Source organism: Aotus nancymaae, unplaced genomic scaffold (genome assembly GCF_030222135.1).
Source record: "Aotus nancymaae isolate 86718 unplaced genomic scaffold, 86718_ANA_hifiasm-v0.15.2.pri h1tg000006l, whole genome shotgun sequence".
In the NCBI taxonomy this organism is placed as follows: Eukaryota; Metazoa; Chordata; class Mammalia; order Primates; family Aotidae; genus Aotus; species Aotus nancymaae.
Genome location: NW_026988417.1, coordinates 56,865,435 through 56,885,321, shown reverse-complemented (window position 1 = coordinate 56,885,321; position 19,887 = coordinate 56,865,435). Strand labels below are relative to the sequence as shown.

At 34.2% G+C, this 19,887-nt stretch overlaps 1 protein-coding gene across 18 annotated transcripts in view; it reads right to left on the bottom strand.

Moving 5' to 3' along the window:
- Window positions 1–19,887, bottom strand: part of ADGRL3 (adhesion G protein-coupled receptor L3) — an 837,546-nt gene that overhangs the window by 120,399 nt on the left and 697,260 nt on the right. For all 18 annotated transcript variants that reach the window (XM_064367447.1, XM_012453251.3, XM_064367451.1 and 15 more), the window contains 4 exons: window positions 8,410–8,593; window positions 7,395–7,517; window positions 2,988–3,196; window positions 1,861–2,037 (listed from right to left, as the gene is read on the bottom strand). In XM_064367447.1, the coding sequence (XP_064223517.1) occupies window positions 1,861–2,037; window positions 2,988–3,196; window positions 7,395–7,517; window positions 8,410–8,593 (693 nt within the window). The remainder of the gene's footprint in view (window positions 1–1,860; window positions 2,038–2,987; window positions 3,197–7,394; window positions 7,518–8,409; window positions 8,594–19,887) is intronic.

The window sequence follows — 19,887 nt, the reverse complement described above, 5'->3', positions numbered from 1 at the left end:
GTTATTTCACATTTTATTGAACCTACAAAGACAGTTGTTTTGAAAATACTATTTACCAGTTACTAAAGTTGAAAGCTAAGCAGTGTTAGTAAAATAGTGAAAAATGGTTATGAATTGTAGGAAAGAATGTTCAATCTTTGCCAAAGCCATTCCAGGGTTTTAAGTATTGATTTTCTTTCCACAATGCAATATGTAGCAAATAATTATAACAGAAGTATTATAATACAAAAGGCTATGAAAACTAAGCTTTAAAGTTTGCATAAAGTGTTGAAGCTATGAGTGCTTTGCCCTACCAAAGCAAAATACCAGTGCTAGTTCTAAAGACAAATAATTTGTATAAATTATACAAGATTAATAATCTTAAAGACTAGTACATATGAAATTGTATTGAACTTATAAAGACATTTAAGAAAACCAAGAAGTTATATTTTAAGATTTTTCTGGTTTTTGAGATGGAGTTTTGTTCTATCTTCCAGGCTGGAGTGCAGTGGCACGATCTTGCCTCACTGCAACCTCTGCCTCCTGAGTTCAAGCAATCTTCCTGCCTCACCCTCAAAAGTAGCTGGGATTACAAGCATGCACCGTCATATCCAGCTAAGTTTTCTATTTATAGTAGAGATGGGGTTTTGCTATATAAGTCAGGTTGGTCTTGTACTCCTGACCTCAAGTGATCTGCCCACACTGGCCTCCTAAAGTGCTGGGATTACAGGCATGAGCCACCATGCCTGGCCTATTTTAAGATTTTAAATGTAATTATCCATTTAATTTGTGACATACAATATTAGGAAAAAAATGTTCTTTTTGTTAAGCAGCTTGTTTGAAAGTTTCAAAAATAAAATTTTTAATGTCACATAATGTATATAATCTCTTAATAGCTTTCTTCCAACTATAACTATTGGTTAGACCCAACATGTGGATCTGAGTCAGCCTCAGTTCTTGGCCGTTGTGATGAGAGAAGCAAGATACTTGCATTCTCAATCATCTCTGGCCATGAAGTATCTTGCCTCAAATAAAAATTGAAGTTTTCAACCCCATACATTTCTATAGCTTGAGTATTAGAATTACTCAGTGTTAACATTAATCTTACCTACTACTGATGCGCTGACCTGCTTAACATTTTTTTCTGAGTTTCCTAGCCTAGGACTCCTAAAATCTGATAGTTACTGCCTTTCTAACCTTCACTGTTATCCTGCTTAAGTTGATTTCCTGAAACCCTGTTTCAGCCTTCTCTTCCCTTGAAAACTCATAGACTCCATCTCACAACCCTCTATACACATGAAAGCTAGTCGCACTGTGAGGAAATTGATGCAGCCATGTTTCTGACTTTGGAAACTACCTATCATCTGGATCTTAGAGTGGTGTCTTCTTGCACGGGCAGAACCCATTTGCTTATGTTAGAGTATGCCAACTCCTTTGCACTTCCATGCTGTGGCATATCGTGCTTGAGGGTTGCTTTCCCGAGAATCAGTCTGACTGTATTTAACCTATGCATAGCTCTTTACTCTTCAGCCTCCCCAGTCCCAGCTTTCTAAACCAATCCCACTGGCCTTTGGTCTTGGGGTCTTATCTTACCCTGTTCATGAGGTTATGGTCTGACATTTATTATACAATATAACAGGGAGACTAGGGGAAGTTTATTAAGCAAACTTGAATTTTATGAACTATATTGATAATAGGAAAAGAGAGAACCAGTTCATTGAATCATCCACCAGGATATGGTTTGAACACCAGAATTCCTTGACAGAATTACTATGAAGGTAGAAAAACATCAAAATATGATAGCTCATATAGTTAGGACTATTTACAGTGAGTGACCATATTATAAACTAGAACATTTTTATTGTATGGCATATATCTTACCTTAACTTCCACATGTGCCATCAGTACTGCAAAATTTGTTAGGTGGTTACAAGAGCATGTAGTATGTGTCTTATTTGTTGTCAGGAGCCGACAGCCTTGTGTTGACCAATAACCTGTCATTGTGCGCTTGGAGTAGCTCCAAAATGAACAGTTAGGGTTGAAATTCTCCTCTGACTGCTGCAGGGGAAAAAAAATCCATAAAATCAATAACTATTTTATGATCATGTAAATTAGGTAGGCATTTTATTTACATATAACACAACTTCACATTCTGTTCCAGTATTTTAGAGATGTCTACCAATGTTTCCATAAAAGGGCCTCGTCAATTTTAAGCAAAACGATATATGTTGTTGTTTGTTCCCTCTGACTAGAGGGGACTGCACTGTTTTAAATTAATACTAAAAGAATATACCGGTATCAATGTTTTAGAGTCATACCAATTAAACACATTGTAAAACAAAAAGGTTATTTTCTCTTAACAACCAACATCTGAAAAGATGATCTTTAGAAATCTTTGTTGAATTTATAACCTCAGTCTTTGTAAATATGCAAAAATATATCTTCACATGGACATAATTGCTTGAAATATCATATATAGAACCATGTCTAGTTCTATTTAATGTACTACTATTCTACTTTAAAAACATAAACACTATTGTGAATATTTAAGGTATTCACATGTTGTGAAATACATATAGACAGAAAGGTTACTAAAACATATACATCATCTCACATAGTTGCCCATTGCTTTCTTGTTTTTGTGGCAAAAGCAGCTAAAAATCTGCTCATTTCACGTGAATCCCATATACAGTAGAATTTTATAATAGCTATGATTTTCAGGCTGTACTTTAGATTCCTACACTTGCATTAGCTCTTTTTAATTACGGAGAAGCATTTATAAACCCATCTATGAATGCTTTTACCATAGGTATTTATATATACAAGAATTATTCTCCCCACTCCAAATCTTAATTCTGACAAAAAAAATTACCACTAAATTTTACAGATAATGAATTGCTATATGCCAAATAATATTAAAAATATTAAAAGAAAATTGATACACTAATGTTCAGTGTTATAAAAATACAGATAATGTGAACAAACAAGTTAACACACCGTTTTCTTACCTTGATATGTTTAACAGTAAACACCACAGGATCAGCCAAATAAACCTTGTTACTGAACTCTTTGTTTATTGCCGCCGTAATAACAGGGGAATTGACAATAACGGAATGATTTGTGGACAAAGCTTCCGTTCCCAACTTCATACTGGCATTCTCCGTGGACAAATAAGGACCCAAGTTATCATACAGGACAAAGGCCACTCTGATCTCTCCTAAAATAAATGCAAATTCTGATTACTTTGTCCTTTCTACTTAAATTAGTTAGTACTAATGAGATAAAAAAAATTAAATCCATATAATATGTATTCATACAAAAAAACAAGCATTCATTTCAACCAAAGCACCAAGTCATTCATGAGGAGAGGAAAGTCAACTTGTGCTAAAACAACTACATAGCAGTATTTTTAAAAATGAGCTTCAATCCCTATCTCACTCCACACTCAAAACTAAATTTGAGATATATCATACACCTAAACATAAAAACCAGAATCATAAGGCTTCTAGAACAAAATATAGAATAATATCCTTGAACTTTTAGAAAGGCAAAGATGTCTTCAATAAGACCCCAAAACACTAACCGTAAAATAGTAAACTGAACTTTATCAAACCAAAAATTTGTCTATCAAAATACATCATTAAGAATGTAAATAAATAAGTAGACCGAAATATATTTAAAAATAAGATTCATTAATATATAAAGGATTTCTACCAACCAACAATAAAATAATAGCACCTTAAAATGGCAAAAGACATGAATACACACGTTAAAAAAATAAATGAAAGGCCATTAGACACATTAAAAATGACTGACATCATTAGTAATTAGAGAATGAAAAATAGGACTAGAATGAGTTACCATTTCATACCCACAAGAATCTCTAAAATTGAAAAGACTGACCACATTAATGTTAATAAGGATGTAACAGAAACGGAACTCTTGCACACTTCTGGTGGTAGTATAAAATACCTAAACCATTTAGAAGAATGTCTGACAATTTCTTATAAAACTAAACATACATCTACCCTTCCTAGATAAGTGATAACGCATATCCACCACAATATATGTGGATATATATCTTTATTCTTAATAGCCCCAAACTGGAAACAATTATTATTTATAGGAGAATAAATAAATTATGGCATATTATATAACAGAATATACCATGCTTCAATAAATAACAAACTATACATGGAACAACATGAGTGAGTCTTAAAAATATTTCACCTGGTTAATTCAGACAGGAAATGATATACTGTATGATACAAGTTATATGAGGTCTAAAAATTGGCAAATTTTGTGTACATAAATAGTAATGAGAAGAAAGTTTTATTAGGTGAGGAGAGGGATAAGAAGACTGTAAGAAACACTAGAAAATTTTCTGGGTACAGAAGAGATTTATTTTCTTTCATTGGGTGATATTATAGATGTACAACTGTCAAATTCCCAAGCTAAATGTTTCCTCAAGCTAAATGTATATTTTAGTGTATGTAAATTATATCTCAATTAGAATTTTAAGGAAAACACACAAGAATTCACAATCTTTACCTGTCTTAAAACTTAACTGTCATGTTATTTTAATGTCACTGTTTCCACAAAGTCACCAAGTCCTTCTACTTTATTTTTTCCTTTATGACAATCTCTTCAATGTAATCCCCTATGAAGTGAACTGTCCTTTGACAAGCTTTTTAAAAATTGTATCATTTTCCTTATTTTACAAAGTCAAGTCCTATATCTTATTTCTGGCCCCAACTACTATGGTTACTAAGATGAGGACGTCACAGTCCCTATCTCTGAATCTTAGAATCAGGTGGAGAAAAATTGAGTTATGTGGGAAGATAGAAAAAAAATAACTATTTTTTTGAAGAGGAGGAGGGCTAATCAACATCTAACCGTCATGTTTGGGAAATTCCCTAATCTTCAGAATGTATAGACATAATGGACATACACTTGCTTTCCTAGCTTATTGCGAAGAGGTTGCTCTGGGCATCTCAGCTAGATGCATCTAATCATATGCAGTAGCCTCATATATCAGATGAGGAGCTAGTGACACAAGGAAGCAGGAAGTGGTACAGCAATAGCAGCAGCATCAGTGGCACAGTTACTGCAACAGCGTTCACTTGCGGCAGCCATGACATTTCACAGTAATGATTCTGTGATGTGGTATAGGCTACTGTCAGCCTCCTTGCTCTAGTGTATCTTCTGGGCCTGATTCTCCAGCCTTCTCAGTGATTGTATGAGATATCCATTATCATTTCAGTAATCCAGCAAAGAAATTATGATGAGAGCTACATAATGGAAGAGAGCATTCTTATCTAATCTGCAAGTGTTAATACAGTACTGAGCAAATCATAGTAATTCACGAAATACTTATCTGTTACAACATATAATTTAATTATGTTCTTTTCCTCTAGATTTGGCATTAAAATGCTGATTTTTGAAAGGTTAAAATTAGGAATATCCACACATTTTTCTTGCTGACATTAAAAACTTTAATTTTAATTGGTTTATAATTGGCTGATAGTTCATGCCAATTTCTACTTCGGGGATGGTGTTATTTTGCCAGCCCACCGTGAGTTACCGGCACACTTAGTCACTGGCAATTCTTTCATATTCTCTGCTCCAAAATTAATGCTTAAATGTGACTTAAACAAAAACAAACAGGCTGGGTGTGATGGTTCAAGCCTGAAATCTCAGCACTATGGGAGGCTAAGGTGGGAAGATTCCTTGAAGCCATGGGTTCAAGACCAGCCTGGGAAACATAGAGAGACCCTCTTCTCTATTAAAACAAAACAAAACAAAACACAAAAAACCCCACAATGATACATTAATTTAGTGAGCAATAAAATAAATGAGCACACTTAATTTGACTAATATATTTCTACATGTCCACTGCCTGGAGGGAGACCCAGGCAGTAAGTAGGCAGATTAAAAAATAATAATAATATTATTTCTTAAAATGGTAAATGAATAAATGTTATGAAGAAACATTGGCATAACCATGGCTAATGGGAAAAGTGTGGGAAAGAGGGGTCTACCTTAGAGGAGATAGGGAAGACACTCCCTATAGAGATAGATTTATTCTAAAAAGTGAACGATAAAGAGGCTGCCATGCAAAAATAAATAAATAAATAAATAAATAAAAATTGCTTTCTAAGACGAAAGGGCAAAAAAAAATACAAAAAAAAAAAAAAGAGGTAGGAAGGAAGTGGATCAGGTAGGACATGGAAGGCCTAGTTAGGTCATGAGATTTCATTCTAAGTGTAACTGGGGGTGAACTGGTCAGATTTATGATTCAGGAAGAACCCTTTGTCAACAGGATATACTGCTGGAGGGCAAAAGAGTGGAAGCAGGGACATGATTTAGGAAGCTAATGTAGGAATCTAATTTTGCTCTATTGAATCTTACTGCTGTCTCAAAAAATTTATTAGTTAAATGAGTAACATAAAAATGATTTCCAAGTTTAGTCTTACAGTATTTTGAACATTTACGGACTATTTTATTCTGATGGCAACAAATGTAAGTTGTTTTTCTTGATATTATTTAACTGGATCTTCTTTTCTCAAAACTATTCACCCTGCAGTATGAAATATTAGCATTGAGTTGGTTGCTAGGAACTGAAGTCATCTTCTTATAACCTGACAGACTAAACAATTTCCCTTTCTTGGCAAAAACGGAGTATCTGTGTGTGTGTATGTATGCATATGTATATATGTACAAATATGGGAAAGAGGAGTATAGAGGAGATGTATACATACAGACATATATATACACACATACATATACACCCACATATGTGTGTAAATTTAAACGGTTTTTAATATTAGTGAGTTTTGGGAAATACTTTATAAGATTATTTATTGAATTTTAATTATTTTCATTGTATTCAATTTAGTATTAAGCTAAGCTAATTATATTTATACTTCCATTTCCCAAAATCATCTTCTTACCTTTAAATGTATGTATGCTTTGCAAAAAAAAAAAAAAAAAGCATAAAACCACTCTCAAAAAGAAGCCAAATAACCAAAAAAATGTAATTTTAAAATTACAACTAAAATTTACACTAAAAATTTTACAATTAAAATCTGCAAATTTAGTGAGAGTTCTTCTTTTTGAGGAAAAACGTCAGATCCTCTGAATTTTGGTGTCCATAATTTCCTTCATATTTAAGTTTCTGGCTACTGAAAAGAAATGGAACAATTTCCAAATTTGATTGAGAATTTAGAATAAATATTACTGTAATATTGGTGGTGCTGTACATTAGGAAGAGGAGGAAGTGAAGGACAAAGATAATAGGTAGGAAGAAGAAGGGGGAAAAGCCTCTAAGCAGTGGACTTCATATTCCAAGCCAAAAAGCAATGAGTTGATGCAAGTTTAATTTCCTCAAGCTTAAAAAATAAACTCTAACCTACCATTTCGACCATTTTGCTTTAAAGTGTTTGCAGACAGCTGGATAGTGCTTCCATGGCCCATGTTTTCTGGAAATTTTAGGTCTTCTAAGTTTCCTTCTGTGCTCAGCCTTGCAACTTCCAATTCTGTTAATATCAGAGAGATATCAGTGCTCATAGAGAAACATACCTAAGCTACAATCATTTCCTAAATCATTGCAGGATTTCCGAAATCAAAACACTGGAATTCTTGTTCTATTTGTCATGCTTTATGAAAATCTTTAAGAAAATATATTGTTAGCATTTTGCCAAAATAATGCAAATTAAAGCTATTAAAATTATTTAAATAATACAAATATATCAATAAAGCCTAAAATTTAAAATGCAATCCCAAATTCTAATACATTTGTCTTGTTTTAAAATATAATCTTTATTTTCTAAATTAAGTAAAAATTCTTTTATAATCTAGAGCTGTACTATCATTCCAATATTGAACTATCTTTAAGCCCAATAAATTTGAAACAGCTTCATCATAACTTCTGAAATAAAACTGTTAGCTACTCCTAATCCACAATAAAAACAGATTTATATCCTTTATAAGCCAAATAACGCAATTATCAAACACTGTCTTATTATCTTCCCTCAAATGACTTATTTCTTTATAAAGTGTAATCCAAAGATACCCTCATTATAACTGAAATAACTCCTAGTAGTCCATTATAAAGAGGATGAAATTTTAAATAGCATAATATATACATAAAAATCCTTTAAAAAAACAAACCTCACCTTAAGTGATCTCAGGCTAATATGTTCAATGTTGAACCTAATATTGAAACGCCCTAAGAAGGATAGCACACATGATTTTCAATCCTTTTAAGCCAATGACAGGTGATACCCTCCTTATTTTAGAAAAAGAATGACTTATCTCCATTTAAATAAAGCATCCCTCATATCTGGGACACCAGAGATACTTTTTTCTTTTCCCTCTTCTGATTTATACAAGAGTGTCTGGACTTTCTGAATAACAAAGCCCACTTACTAATATTGTCTGTGTTCTCCCTGACAATGTCAGTCTTCAAAAGGTTATCAGCCAGCACAAAAGCGCTTTCCTCCACCGTATGAAGCAACATGGTGGCCGCACGCAGCTGATCGCTCGTAGTCAGGTCTCTCCACGCATTCAAAGCTTGTGGCTGAAGGAGGTTGTTAACTGTCTCGACCATTGCCTATAAGAGGATGAAAAGAATGACAGAGGTCTCTAGTGAACCCACATAGCTGTCAGAATTCCAGGTGTACATGTTGCCCAGCAAGCTAGGATCAGCAGTGTGCATGAGTTCAGTATTGTCCCAGCCTCCCCTGTGACATGCTGCAGCAGAAGCATTCATTATTTTATTCTGTAAAACCCTAGCTGAGACTTTGCAAAGCAAGAGGAAAACCTGTTTTTGTTTTGAAGGACAACAAATAAAGCCATGCTTGCTTCTTGGAATGAATAGCACAAGCTTCCACAAGACTATGATCACATAATTAAATTATTTGGCTGGGGAACTGTTGACAACATTTTAAACCAAGAGTTTTACCACGTGACTCAGAGAAAATAATTTTTTTCTGTATGTTACTATTAAACTGGATGCTGAACACAACAGAGATTAAAAGGATGACCATAGGTAGGACAATCCAAGAATTTGTTGCCTATAGGTTGATGACTCACATAGCAAACCTATTTGTTTTTCAGCCAGCTAGTAAAATGTGAGAATGGGGAAAATATCAAAGCATACATACTCCCAGGGGCTTTGGATATGTTATGTATAAAGAGAAACCTTCTTCATGCTGTTTACTATCAGGAAGGGGAATACACAGTTGAACCTTACTACCTATGGTCCTCAGGTGTTTTATCTTTTAAAAAATCAGCAGTAGATACACCCACACATAGAGACAAAGCACTACAACTCTCATTGCTTCATCCAAAAGAATCATTTCTGTAGTTACAATTTATATATTTCCTGTGGTTTGCTTTATGCTGTAGGTTACAAAGAAAAACAGTTCTCCCAATAAGGTCTTGGGTTTCATTCAAACATAGAGAAGTGGAAAATAGAAAAGTACAATACCTGCAGCTTCAAAGTGATCATCCCTGAACCCATTCATCATGAAATATGCATCTAATCCAGAAATAAAGTTGAATAAACAGCCAACACAGGCACAGTTTCTAGGCAGCATGTAAGTGTTTTAAAACAGGTCTCACATTATTGACACATTGGCAGAGGGGCTGGGAGAGACTAGAGAAATACCCTTTACACTGCAGGGTTTTCTTCTGGCTGGTGTTTTCATAGTAACCAAGTAACAACTGTTAAAAATTCAGCTTCATAATGAAACACCTTGGCTGCCAATTAACACCAGCTTCAAATACTAATTTGCCTTTTGATAAAAGTTGTTTTTCTTGTTATTTTCCCAGCCATTCCAAGTTTTGGCCAAAAATCAACATCACTAAACTTTAAAGTAAAATAATCCTACTCACAACTTGCTTGGTTTGCATGATTTTCTAAAAGGAAACAACACAAATCAAAAAAGTCTCTCACGAGTTTAAACACTGGGCATGTTCATATAGTGTGCTTAGCTCCGTCATTTGTTCTTGGTGTAAAGCATGACCTAGTAGCCAGACAAAAGTATTTCTGGATCACAACAGAATGATCTGCTTTCCAGGAAGTTCTCTATAAGGGCAATGCCAACAGGATATACCAAAAAAAGAGGTGCCAGATAGGAAACCAAAAGAAAAAAAAAGACTTTAGATATTTTCTGAGGCCAGCGAACATAGACCTCTTCAGTGTAAAGAACCTATTCTTTCAGGGATTAGGTGATCCTGTGAATTCATTAGAAATGCTGAAAATCCCAAGTGCAACAGAAATTACACCTGTTCTTTATGGAGCAGGCATTTTAGCCGCTGATAATCTTAATAATTAGTTAATAATCTTATAATAATTAAAATCTTACCTCAGGGAAAATTTTATTGGGGATAATATTTTTCTGTTCTGTCCTTAGTTGCTTTTATTTTCATAATTTAAAAAATACGAGATGAGAAAAAAGGAAAAAGAAACAACTATGGTCAACTTCGAGAATGTTCTAAGTAAGAATGAGTTCCAAGACTAAATCAGGAAAAAACAGGAAGTCGCAGTAGACTTATAACTAATACGGAGATTGAATCAATAATCAAAGTCTCCCAACAAAGAAACGCTCAGGACCACATGGCTTCACTGGTGAATTCTACCAATTTTTTTACATTTAAAGAAGAATTAACACCATTCCTTCTCCTTCTCAAACTCCAAAAAATAGAAGAGGAGAGAACGCTTCCAAACACCTTTTTACGAGGCTAGCATTACTTTGACACTAAAGCCAGACGAAGTCACCACAAGAAAACTGCAGGCCATATCCCTGATGAATACAGATGCAAAAACTCTCAACAAAATGCTAGCAAACTAAATCCAACAGCACTTAAGAAAAAATATATAAACCATGATCAAGTGCAATTTATCCTTAGAGGCAGGGATAGTTCAACATATAAAAATCAATGACTGTGATATGCCACATTAATAGAATAAAAGATATCACGATTGTCTTAATAGATGCAGAAAAAGCATTTGACGAAATTCAGCACCTTTCACGATAAAAACTCAACAAACTAGGAACAGAAGGAAATTACCTCAACATGATGAAAGCCATGTATAAAAGCCCTTAGATAACATCATACTCAACAATGAAAACCTGAAAGCTTTTCCTCTAAGATCAAAAACAAGGCAAAGATGCCCACTCTTACCACTATTCAACATAGTACTTGAAGTCCTTAGCCAGAGTAATTAGGTAATAATAATAATAGGCATCCAAATTCAAATGAAAACGTGAAATTCTCCCTGTCTTCAGTGACATGATCTTATATACAGAAAATCTGAAAGACTCCATTAAATATATATATATGACTGTATATATGTATGTGTATATATAAAAGACTGTGTGTGTGTGTGTGTGTGTGTGTGTGTGTATGAACTAATGAACAAATTCTGGAAACTGTTTACAACAGACTGCTTTATCTAAAAAAACTTTGTATGTCTGATTTGACAGAAAATAAATCAAAGGCACCAATTTATCAATTTATTTTAGTTTTGCAACTGAAAAGGTACAAGGTGCAATATTTTTTCATAGTTGTAAGTTTTCAACAAGTGTATTCTTCAAAATAAGGCAGTCTCTAGGGAAGCTTTCTATGAAAGCCCAAAACAATTGCCAAATTTACTAAGAAGCAACACTCAAAATGTGACCCCAAAACCTAGGAGTTGGTGGGTTATGACACCAATCTAACATTTATTTAGTCTGCTCAAAAACACACCTGTTCACAATTGCTTAAGTATAACTGCAAAGAAATGTTAACACAAGGATCAAGAGACAGTATTCTGTGGTTCTAAAATCAGAGTTTGGGATTTGGGACCACATCCACTGAATTGCATCTGCACAGTGCCCTTGAGTGTGTGACACTGGGCAAGTTACTTAACTTCCCTACACTCCATCTACAAATTTGGTATGATAATATAATCATTTCAGAAAGTTGTCTGGCTCATAACAAGTGCTCAAGATGTAACCTTATGTTTACTTTAACTTGATATTACAGCCCAGTGAAGGAAGAAGAGAAGTTTTCACTTAGTAAGCACAATTCATATTTGATAATTGCTAAATAGCCACACTGAATTGAGATCTGGAAGAAGTAAGTTTTCAGTAATGCACTCTTCATAATTTGGTATCTTACACAACTACAGAAGACTATACTACCTGAAGCTTTGAGGAATTGGAGAGTAAAGGCAACATGTGTATTAAATAGATCCTAATGAGGTTTTTAGAGACTTGAATAAACTGATCCCTTTTCTGCTAGTGAGACAGCACAATTAAGTCCATCTTAGAAGTTTTATAATTATAAATTATTTAAACTTTCTAAAGCTTGCTGACATGTCCCTTTACGAGCTAAATGAAAGTCAATTCAGTAACTACAACTACTCAATGAATACCTATATTTGGATTTCCTTATACATTTATGTATTGTATATTTTATTCACACACTATAACATCTGGTCACAAAATAATTTTTTTCTCAGACTACTTATTTGCATTATTTTCATAAGCTTGACATAAGACTCATTATATTTCAATTTGAGAATAGGTAGCAGCGGGTGTTATCCTTTTCATTATACAGTATTCTGACTAAACTCTCAGTGACTTTTGTCTGTTTCTAAAAGTCAAATATAAATGAGAAAGAGCCAAAAGTTATTTGATTCACACCAGAATTATAGACATACCATATCCTACTAGACATATGTTTGCATTACGCAACATTATTGGGACCCTTATCATTAAATTCAGACCTTAGGCAAACTCAGTTGACGAGTATTAGGCATAGTATATAATTTCAATCTATTCATTAAGGATGTAATACACTTTATATTTTCTGTATTTCAAAATACAGAGTTTACTTATTTGTTATAAATGCTGCAAAAACCTTTGGGAAAAGCTGCCACATATCTTTGCAATGACAGCTTTTGTCACTATTCCAAGAGGATGTATTTGTGAAATAGCCTAAGATTTCTCAGCAAGAATACACAAAAGAATCAATGGTGATAAACACATGAGTGGCACTTCTTACCCAGGTGAGCAGTAGATATCAAACTATGAAGGTAAGCAGACTCATCTGGGAAACTTAGTTACCCATCTTCCTCCATTTGAAAACCATAAAAATAAATACTCCAATAGAAGGAATGCCTCAAGAAAAGATGTATAACTTTACCACCATGGGATTTTTTTTTCTTTTGCAGACAAGTTTTTAAATCACAAGCTCATTCAGGTTTTAGTTCATGTATCATCTGTTCCAAGAGGTCTTCCATTATTAGCAAAACTAGGGGGGAAATCCCCCCATTCTTAACTCTATTACCTGTTTTGTTTTCTATGTCATTATGGAAAGGTGTCTCATATATTTGTTTACCTGCCAACTATCTGAAACCTCCCATTGGACAGAAGGCAAGATTCATGAAGGAGGAGACGCTGTCTCATTTACAAGAGCCAAAAGCAGTGTTTCCTAACCCTTGGCTGAGAAATTTGCCATGTAGGTTAATTCATACGTAGGTCAGTTTTCTCCATTTTCATATCAGCAAAAATAAAAAATCTCTGAAGTTATTAGTTTGATGAGTATAAGAGCAAAAAATAACTAGAAATGATAAAACTTATTAACCAGCCAATACTTTCTGAATTAGTCTCACTTCAGAGATTCAATACTACAATGGGCTCTTAGTCCATTTGGGCTGCTATAACAAAATACCTTAGACTGGACAATTGTATAAACCATGGAAATTTATTGCTCATAGTTCTGGAAGCTGGGAAGCTCAAGATCAAGGCACCTGTAGATTTAGTGTCTGGTGAGATCTCACTCTCTGAATCCTCACATGGTAGAAGGGAGAAACAAATTATCTTGGGCCTCCTTTGTAAAGATACTAATACCATTCATTCATAAGGGCTTTGTTCTCATGGTCTAATCCCCCCCGAAGAATCCCCATTTCCCAACACCACTATATGGGGGAGTAAGTTTCAACACATGAATTATGTGGAGACATAAGCAGTCAGACCACAGAAGGCTCCCATTTTAGTATTTATTTATCTTTAACAAAATCATCCATATTTGTATCTGGTTTTCTCACTAGACTATGATATCCTCAGAGAAGAGATTATGTTTTGTGTTTTCCCAGAGTAAATTTTAGTGCCGTGATATCTTTTGGGTATTCATCAATATTAATCACACAAAGATAGCTTACTTTTATTATCAAATTATTAATGACATTATATACAATAGAAAACCTGAAAGTATCCTTTCTTTATTTCTTTAATTTTTGCCCTGTCACCTCAAAAGACTTCTGAGAGAATAAAGTGTTCAGATGTCACCATAATTTGGGAGGGAAGCAGGGTGAATGGGAGGAAGTTAAGATGACAGAGTCCAGAAGAAGAAAAACTGAACCACAGGCTATTGTAGTGAATACAGGACACTCTGAGTAAGAAAAAGACATATATTTTACAAAAAGTTTTCCATAATGTTTCCAATGTAATTTAATAAGATTTCATTAAATCAGTATGATGTGCAAAGAACTAGGGGTAAGACACTGTTGAATGATGTTAGAGAAGAAACACATGGCGTTTGCTTTCAATTTACCTATGCTCCAGCACAAGACAGATCTAGAAACCCATAGCGTACAGTACAAAAGTAATAGATTCTTGCTGGGGAAGACCATAAAAACATCCCAGATAATGTTTATTTTTGAGTTAGACACTAAAAGATGAATAATTTTTCTTTGACTCTGAAGAGGAAATCCAAAGCTAAAGTACATAACGAGCAAGTTGATGATGATAAAAGAAAAACGCAAATTGGTATTAGGCAGTCCATTTGAAAGTTGGGAGCAATTACTTCATAGTAATAAATACATTTACACTAATAAATTGCTTAAATTCTTTTGAAAAACGGCCTAGTAATATAAATTATATTTTATTATTTGATAAATATTATTTGATAAATAAATATTTATAATTATATATTTATATTTTTATATATTATATATTTATATATAATATATATAAATATATTAAATATAATATATAAATTATATATTTATATTTTAATATAATATATATTATATATAATATATAAATTATATATTTATATTTTAATTTATTATATATTTATAATTATATTTATAATTATATTTATTATTTGATAAATAAATTATATTTACTATTTGTTTTCCTGAATGCATCACATCTTTATCAATATATACCATAATCATGCTGAATGATGCTGTTTTATTACATTAATATTATTTTTATTATATTATATATACAGTTACATTTAAATATTTTCTTTGTATCTAAATCTTAGGATATATTAAGGAAGTGGGAGGTCTCTGCTCCCACTTCTTGCTTTCTGAATATATACACTGTAGATAGATAGATGAAAATAGTATCCATTGATTTACAATTTGAAATAAGAAAATTTTCTTTAATTCTTTACTTTTGACTTCTTGATATAAAGTTTATCAGTTGAGAATAAAGTAAAATGAAGCAAAACTTTAAAATCATTACTGAATAGGACACATTGTACTCCAATCTGCGTTTAGATATTGATTCAAATCAAAATGTAAAGGTCAAGTGTTAGAAGTGTCTTCAAAACAGTTTATAACTTGCAGGTTTTTTATTACAAGTCAAGTTGAGTGACTGATATTTACACATCTGATCAATAAACCTAAGGTGCTTTTTATAACCACTGTCATTTAATATTATTAAGTATATAAAAACTACTAATCTCTGAACTACCTTTTATATTACAGTGAAGTGCTGGCATTTTCAAGTCTTAATTAAAATTAGGTCGTATAACACAAGTGACCTTATTATAGTAATAAGGACCTTTAAGAGTAAAACAAGGTGAAACTAAAACTTCACAGAACAGACTGTGTCTTTAAGAGACCCCCCTCTTTTTTTTTAAGCATTGTTTTTTGAAAACTGTATTTGATTGTATCACTTTTTAATTCTACTTTAGAGTATAATGATCGAATACTGTCAAATAAATCTCTATCATGTTACAGGAATTAAATGGATCTATAGACCTAATTTAAATTTCTGGCTAACTCAATATTCGTTCAACAAATATTAATTGAGCATCTTCAATGTGGCAGTCAACTGGGATGCAGCAAGAAAGACAGATGTTCTCCCTTCCCTCAAGGTAATAGCAACATAGTGAGGCCAGGCAATTAAACAAGTAATTAAAATCCAACATGGCAAGCATTATAATGACAGAAACATAGGGTTCAAGCTCTGTATTGGAAAAGCTCCGTGAAGTGGGAGAATTCCAAGCTGAAACTCAACACTGAACAAAGGGCATAATGGGTACAAACAAAGGGTACAAACTCAACACTGAACAAAGGCAAAGGGTAGAGTGTGTATTCACAGGCACAGAGGTGAAAGAGAATAGGCGCTGTGAAGGAACTGAAAACAGATTCCTTATGGTAGAGCAAAGAGTATAAGGGATTCAGTGGCAAGATTGGAAAGTGAAGGCTAGATTTCAAAGACGTTTGCAAACTATGTCAAGGTATGTACAATTCTTCCTAAAAGTGACAAATAGTCACTGAAAAACATGTAAGGTAACAGAGTGATATACAGTAATGGTTAATATTTGTGGAATGCATTCAAGACCTTGATATGAATGCTTTACATGCATTAACTACTTTAATTATCACAACAACCCAGTGAGGTAGAATTTATTATTATCTTCATGTTACAGTGAGAATATTGAGACTCAGAGAAGTTAAGCAACTTGCTAAAAGCTAATAATTAGCTAACAGAGAGTAGAACCAGTCTTCAAATCCATGAGTTCTGGTTCTGGAGAAAAAGAAAAGCAGAGACTATTCTGAAGATATTTAAAATGATTTGCTGATTAGTTAAAACCAGCTGATGAGAAAAAGAAAGAAGTGCAAAGCATAGAATTTGGGGTGGGTATAAGAGTATATGTGTGGGTGGAGAGTATGAGTGACATAGTAAATTCAGGCTGCCTACTTTGAAGGCAATATACAGTCATACACTGAATAATGATGTCTTGCTCAACAATGGACCTTGTGTACCATGTTGGTCCTGTAAGATTAAAATGGAGCTGCCCTAAACAGGTGTACTAGCTTTTATCTTTTATACCATATTTTTACTGTATCTTTTCTAGGTTTAGATACACAAATACCATTGAGTTATAATTGTCTACAGTATTCAGTACAATAACGTGCTGTACGGGTTTGTTGCCTAAGGGGCAGGAGGCTATACCATACAGACTAGATGTGTAATATGCTATCCCATTTAGGTTTTCGTAAGTATATCCTGCATGATAACAAAATGAGGCATTCCTTTTTTTTATGTTATTTTCTTTTATTATTATTATTATGCTTTAAGTTCTGGGGGTACACGTGCAGATCATGCAGGATTGTTATATAGGTATACACATGCTATGGTGGTTTGCTACCTCCATCTCCCCGTCATATACATTAGGTATTTCTCCTAATGCTATCCCTCTCCAATCACCCCACCCCCTACTCCTCCTCCCGTAGCTCTCCCACCCCCACAACAGGCCCCAGTGTGTGAGGTTCCCCTCCCTGTGTCCATGTGTTCTCATTATTCAACACCCACTTATGAGTTAGAATGTGCGGTGTTTGGTTTTCTGTGAATGTATCCTCATTGATCATGCATGACTGTACCTTAATGGCATCTAGATAGATCTGAAGCTTACATAAGATATCTGATCTTCACATACAGATCGTGAGGTAGTTTGGATATTTTTCCTTCTGAATCTCGTGTTGAATTGCAATCCTCAATGTTGGAGGTGGGGCCTGGTGGGAGGTGTTTGGGTCAGGGGACAGAGCCCTCATGATTTGGTACTGTCCTTGCCATAGTGAGTGAGTTCTTACAAGATCTATTTGTTTAAAAGTGTGTGACACCTACCCTACTCTCTCTCTTGTTCCTGCTTTTGCCATGTGATGTGCCTGCTCCTGTTTTGCCTTTTTCCATGGGTAAAATCTCCCTGAGCCCTCCCCAGAAGCTAAGCAGATGCCAGTGCCATGCTTATACAGCCTGCAGAATCACGAGCAAATTTTAATTTATAAATTAAATTATAAATTACCCAGGCTCAGGTACTCCTTTACAGCAGCACAAAAACAGCCTAATACAGTGTACGCATCATAAATTTAAGTAGGTTTATTAAAGCCATTGGTGTGTCTGAAATTACCCAGAAAAACTTAGTAGAGGAAGAATAATTGATGATACAGAAACACTAACAAAATAGAGGGGAAAATGAAGTAAGAATAATTGACAATGAAGATGAAAGAGTAAGCAGTCAGAGAGTCTGGTATCACAGATGGAAAGAGGGTTCCCTTAGTTTCAAAAATCATCATGAAAGTATCCAAAAATTCTTCTTCTTGAACTAAAAATAATAACTCTATTTTTGTTCTGGGTAATACAGTGATTTGATTGTAAAACAAAAAGAAAAACCACAGTGATACAGCTTTTGAGAAACAATCAGTACAACTTCATGTATCATTACTTCAAAAGCAGGACATTTGTTCATTTAATTAATATTTTTTGAGCACTTAACATATGCCAACACTGTTCTAGACTCTTGAGATACATCTTAAAACAAAGCAGAGAAAAAATAACCTTAGAACTGGACATTCTGGCAAGGGAAGCAAATAATAAACCATATACTTTTAGAAGGTGCAAGGTACAGTGTAAAATAAAATGGGATAGGTGGATCTAGAATCAGGGATCGTGCTGGGAGAGAGGGTGGCTTTCAAATAGGATGGTACAGATGGGCATCACTGAAAAGGTTACAGTTCAAAAAAGACAAAGGAATTGGGAGAGTTAGCCATGCAAGCATCTTGAAGATTAACATTCCAATCAGAGGGAACAACCAGAATAAAAGTCTTCAAATGGAACTTTTGAAGGTTTGCATGGTCCAAAACCTTAAAATGGCCCGTGTTTGGAGTAAAGCAAAAGGAAACAGTAGAGGTGGGACTCAGCCACTTCAGCTGAGATGTGAAGAATGGTGTGCAAGTGAAGACCGGGAATTCAGTTACAGATATGGAAAGTTTGAGGTGTTTATTAAGCAACAAAGTGAAGATACTGAGAAACTGGCTGGAAAATTAATTCTGGAGTTCAGGAGAATGGTCTGTGTCATGGATAATATTTATAAGTCATAGGCATATAGGTGGTATTTAAATCAATGAGATTACCAAGGTGTGAAGGTACAAAGCGAAGACCACAGGTCTAACTATTGTGCTAGAGGGCAGTCCAAGCTTAAGGGTGGGAGGAGAAGAGGAGGAACTGGCCAAGAAGACTGGAAAGAAGTGTCAATAATCAGGTAGGAGAAAAATCAAGGGAGTTGTCCTGAAGAGAATATATCAAGGAGGAGGGGGTGATCACCTGTGTTAGATGTTTCTAATTGATCAAGTAAGGTATGGATTGACTACCAACTGTTGGTCTAGCAGCATTTAGAAGTCATTAATGACCTCAACAAGGGCAGTTTTAGTGGAGTAGTTGGGGCACAAGCCTGAGGAGGTGAATTTAAGAGAGAATGAAAGGAGAGGAATTGGCAATAGTGAGTGTTGAAAAGTGTTGTCAGAATTTCTGCTGCAGCGGACATACTAGTAGGCAATTGGAAATTCGAGCCTGGAGTTTCAGTTAAACAGTAAATATTTAGAGATCACTTAATATGTGATAAGTACAATTTAAAAGGTCTTGAAGATATAGAAGTATAAGTGGCGCTGTTCCTTCCCAAGCAGCTTAGTGATAGAGGAGTGAAAAGACATTAAAATGCTTGATAATTGCTGTAATAGAGGAAAACTGAGAGTGTTGTAAGTACATCTAAGAGGTCATTTATCCAGACTAAGTGGGACAAATAATTCTTCCTTAGAGTAATTGACATATG